This window comes from Phyllostomus discolor, chromosome 3 (assembly GCF_004126475.2).
Source record: "Phyllostomus discolor isolate MPI-MPIP mPhyDis1 chromosome 3, mPhyDis1.pri.v3, whole genome shotgun sequence".
Taxonomy (NCBI): Eukaryota; Metazoa; Chordata; class Mammalia; order Chiroptera; family Phyllostomidae; genus Phyllostomus; species Phyllostomus discolor.
Window position 1 is genome coordinate 22,623,711 of NC_040905.2, and position 5,028 is coordinate 22,628,738.

The following is a 5,028-nucleotide window of genomic DNA, read 5'->3' on the forward strand; positions in this document are numbered from 1 at the left end:
TACATCATTATAAAAAATAAAACTATACATTAGTGTAAATAGATCTCTTCTGATAACAATTGTGTTTCCCAATAGAATTTTTTCAGTGTGTTGTATTTATGTTAAGGATTGCATGAAACAGAACATTCTCACCCAAGTAACAGTGTTATACTGAGAGTATTTCATCATTTGTATTGTCAATCTAGTGCCTAGAAGTTTTAAGTGTGAGTTAAAATTGGTCATACATATGAGAACTAGCTTAGCTAACATTAACAATCATTAAAAAATGAAAATGACCTTAATTTCTAAAAAGAAAGGGCATATTTAATGACCCTCTATTAGCTAACTACCATCTTAAATAATTACACAAAGCAGTTCCAGACACAGGAAATACTTGGCATGGTTGAACAATTAATTATTACTCCCATGTGAAAAGCATTTGATGTTGCATGTTTCCTTTATTTAAATAGGTCTTTAATTCCAAGCAATGAAAAGACAAAGCTAGATAGCATTCTTTTAAAATTCCACCCCAATTATATTAGAATGGCTAAATAAGCACATGCTATTCAATATAAAGCAATTAAATCTATTGTATTTATACAGCCATCTAACTCATGGAAAAAGCAGAGGACAAGTGGCCCAAAACTGAGTTATTTTTTGTTATGACCTTGCAGGCATTTTAATGGTTTTGCACTCTTTAGGCATCAACTGATGACAATTAAATATTTAGATGAGTGTTGATTACTTCATTCATATTCATCCCAATCAAAAATGGTTAAAGGGAATGCACTGAAATTTTTCCAGATATAAGAAATCGCATTATGAAATCAAATGAAAATGTTAATCATCCCAAAGTAAATTTAAGACACTCTAAGAATAATCTCACATAAAGTATTGAAGTATGTTGTCATTCTTGACACACATTATAAAAATACTCTCTTCAAATAGTTTTTCACAGGCTTTACACCTATCTGAATAATTTTTTAGTCCACAAAAATTGTTGTTAACCCAGTAAGTAAAGACCCAATCTCTTTGCATCCCCAAATCCCTAAAAAGAATGGCATTAAGTAAGGCAGAAACCTGGGAAGCAAATGTCTCCTATTTATCAACATAGAAGACTGGAGGAAGAAAGAGGGGCTGTACAAGTAGGTGTGGGGTGGGGGATTATTAGATCAGGAGGGCATCTGACGAGGAAGAGGGGATTGGAGAAGGTGAGGGATCTGTTGAAGGCCCAGGAAAAAGGAGGGGGGCTGGAGCTAGAGAGCCAAAGGATGTGGGGAGTGGGAGGCCGGAGCCCAGAAGTGGGGTCCGTTCTGAGACAGGGTGCTGGACCCTTGGCACCCCTTCCTCATCGCCTGCTTGCCTCTGAGTTTCTTCCTCCTGCTGCTCCCCTCCATTACCCTGATGAACAGGCTTTTTGCAGATGGGACAGGTCTTCCGGGTCTGAGTGAGCCAGGGGTCCACACAGCGGCTGTGATAGGCATGAGCACAGGGAAGTACCCTCAGCTTGTCCCCATCCACATATTCATCCAAGCAGATGGCACAGACATCAGGTTCGTCTCCATTGTGATAGTCACGTGTAGGAATCTGCTTCAGTTGCTCTTTGGTCAGTCGATTTTGCTGGAGCTCTTTCTGGTACTGGATACAACGAACTATCATCACTGTTCCTGACAAAATCAGCAGTACTCCAATCCCGAAGAAAGGAATGAGATAATAGCCCATGAGGAAGCTATCGTCTGGGACCAGGAGCACCTGAGCCCCCTTCTGGTAGAGGAAGAGGGCACGCAGGTACTCAGAGCTCCTCTCCCCAATAAACACAGACGGGATGCAGATCTGCTGCTGGATGGCCACATTATTCCACATCATGTTCACCAGCTGATTGGAATTCACATTGTGTACCACAGCTGCATCAAACCCAGCCTTCTGAGCATTTAGGACCTTGAGGTCAAAGGTGCAGTCGAATCTTCGCAGCAGTGCAATAAAGGCTGGCTTGCTGTCCAGGGCTAAGGGTGGTGGGGCAATGGGGCTGCAGGCATTGGCTGGGTGAGCCTCCACAAGGAACCCCTGAAGTCCCTCCTGCCTGAGGGTGGGCCCAAAGAGAGCTGGGAGGTCTGCAAAGTTCATGCTGGCAACGTGGTCCAAAGTCGCTCGAATGAGTCCCCAGATGGGAGCTGCTCCCCACAGCACAGTGGCCACAACCACAGGAAGCAGGCAGGCTGAAAGGCGCATGGCAGTGGGAGGGAGAGTTGAGGGGCTGTTTTCCAGCCCCAGGAGCAGAAGCGGAGTTCCGCGCACTCTCAGCCCCTCCTTCAGGGTCCCCGGGGCCAATCACCTTGGGGTGCCACCTCCCAGCTACATAAGGGCAAGAGGAACTCCGACTTGGGGAAGGAGATAGCCGCCCCTTTTAAGGGGGTTGCAACTGAGACACTAGAAGTATCCTTTTCTTGGTACAGGGATACAACAGGGAAAGGGAATGGGAGCATGAACAGGTAACAAAAAATGGGAGCTCAAAGAAGTGGGCCTTCCCTCCAGGTGGGCGTCTCCCCAAGCCCTGGAAAAACGGTTTTCGGTAAAGAAAGGCCCTTTCCAGAACTGGATGCTCAAGGAGAAGGACGTCCGGTTCTCTCCTCCTCCATCAGGTCACCGCCACAGAGGCGTACCTTCCGGTCTCGCGCAGGACTCACCACGCCTCCCTCGTAGCGGCTGAAATCTTACCGGTCTGTTGCGAAAGACCTCCTGATTCAGTCTAGCCTGGCTCACGCAATCTCGTATGCAGGCAAAAGGAGCTGAAAATTTTCTTGATTATTGATTTTAATGTAGGTTTTGTTGCAGATGACTCTACTTTAACAATGCAAACAACCATATTTATAGGAGGGAGTCCTTTGTTGTCCAACCTCCCAAACAAGTATCTGAAATCTGAGATAATTCAAAAGTAAATGCCACCATTATGATACAGGTAAACAAGGATCATCTATACTCAAAGATTTTAACATTTTAATCATTTCATCCTAGTGATCCCATATAATCTTTTAAACTAGTAAGTGTCTATTTTGTTTTCTTTTATTTTTTGTAGTTAATGATTTTTTTTATTGTTCAAGTACGGTTGTTTCCATTTTCCACCTCCCACTCCCCCAACCCCAGCCATCCCCACTTCCTACCCACACTTGTGCCTACCCCCCTTCAGTTTTGTCCATGTGTCCTTTATAAATTTTACTAAAAACCCTTCCCCCATTTCCCCCCATTATCCCTGCCCACCTCCTTTCTGGTTACTGTCAGTTTGTTCTTCATTTCAATGTCTCTAGTTATATTTTGCTTGCTTGTTTGTTTTGTTGATTAGGTTCCACTTATAGGTGAGATCATATGATATTTGTCTTTCACGACCTGGCTTATTTCACTTAGCATAATGCTCTCCAGTTCCATTCATTCTATCACAAAGGGTTAACATTTCAAACACAATATGGAGATGGGAATGAAATCTCACTTCTTTGTCAGGACCAGTTAACCCGCCAGATGTTTGGACAGCAAATTTTTCTAAGCTGTTGTAGAAGTCCAGAAGTTTTGTTGTAGAATTAGACCCACATGAGCAAGGAAATAAAAAGAATACAAAATTGTGGGGAACATTTTCTTGTGATCCCATTTACAACAAGAAAAGTATCCATTAGTTCTTAGATATTATATTTTAAACAGCTGCCCTCTTGCTGTCTTAAATATTATACCTAGAGGTCAAACCCTAGATTAGAAAAGGAAATTATAGATCACTTTAAATAAAGATGTAGCAGATTGGCCGAGTCAGAAATGGAAAGGCTCTGTTCTGAGCATACTGTGCCAAATTGTCCCTCCAGACTTGGGTAGAACCTCACATTACAGGATTACCTTGCCATTTTTGAACGTTGGTTCTATTTGCCAAAATATTCTTCCTCACTTGTTTATCTCTGTGGTCCTGCATTATCCTATTTGGGAGTGTCACAGGTTATTAAATGCCACTCTACCTGTTTCCACATAATTCCTCTGAGATTAAGCACAAAACAGTAAGCTCCAAGTACACGTATGTTTGAAGACAATGCTTGTCTAAACCACTCCAAGATTTTCAAAACAGTGTGGAGGACAAAAGAGAGCAGTCTCAAAGTGATCCTGTCAGCATTAGCTAGTTGCTGAGCTCAGCCTAAAATGATTGAAGAACTGGGAAGATTCTTTTGGAGTAAGTTGTCAGTGAACTATACTGATACACACACACACACACACACACACACACACGGGGAAGGAGAGGTGGCACTTCCCCATAGCTTCAAGCTAAGGGAAAGTGATTTAGAGAGACTTGTGAAAATTGAAACCCAGAGTAAAGGCCAGGGGAGTGCCTTGGTTCAAGCTGTGTTTCCACAGCCAGAAAAGTTTCTCAGAGTCCAAATGTGGATCTTGCTATGGGGAACCCTTAAAGGGACACCACAAAGGGTTTATCTGAAAAAGCAAAGGGCTACCAAAACAGAGGGGTGAATACTGGAACCTAGGAAGAGAAGAGGAGTCACAGGTAGCGAGACCAGAAAAAATATTGTCCTCATCAGGTGAACATCCAAGAAGACTGAAGAGAAAACATTGCCAAGGAATTCACCAAAATCCTGTGTAAGAGAAAATGATTCCACTTGGGATTGTTTATTGCACTGGCAGACACCCACACCAGTTTGCACTGCACCAAGGACCTGTGACTCTGTAAGGTTGAGCCCTTTGAGATCAGCCTTAGAGAAGTCTGGAGTACAGGCTAACCAGAGCAGAAGGAGAGCAAAGATAAGGGAAGTCAGTGGAGTACCCCACCCCCAAAACTTTCAAAGCCTGATTTGGACCCATGGTGGGGGATGAGAAAGTATTTAATGAGCCTAGGGTTTTACCTTATATCAGACTACACTAGAATTATGCACTTTTCACATGGGACTGAATGTTTTGTGCTTAAAGTGGTTAAAGTTGGGAGTGATGGACCCAGGTTTCTTTAGCCCTGGAGTTTGTCAATTTGGGAACCCTTTTCAAAAAGAAACAAATCATGGTTCCAAAATCAAGAAC

At 43.0% G+C, this 5,028-nt stretch overlaps 1 protein-coding gene across 1 annotated transcript; it reads right to left on the reverse strand.

Moving 5' to 3' along the window:
- Positions 1-1,131: 1,131 nt before the first annotated feature.
- LOC114510510 (E3 ubiquitin-protein ligase RNF167-like) lies at positions 1,132-2,208 on the reverse strand. Its single transcript, XM_036020018.1, has one exon. It carries the CDS (start codon positions 2,206-2,208, stop codon positions 1,147-1,149), a length of 1,062 nt encoding a protein of 353 aa, XP_035875911.1. The 3' UTR covers positions 1,132-1,146.
- Between the last annotated feature and the right edge of the window lie 2,820 nt (positions 2,209-5,028).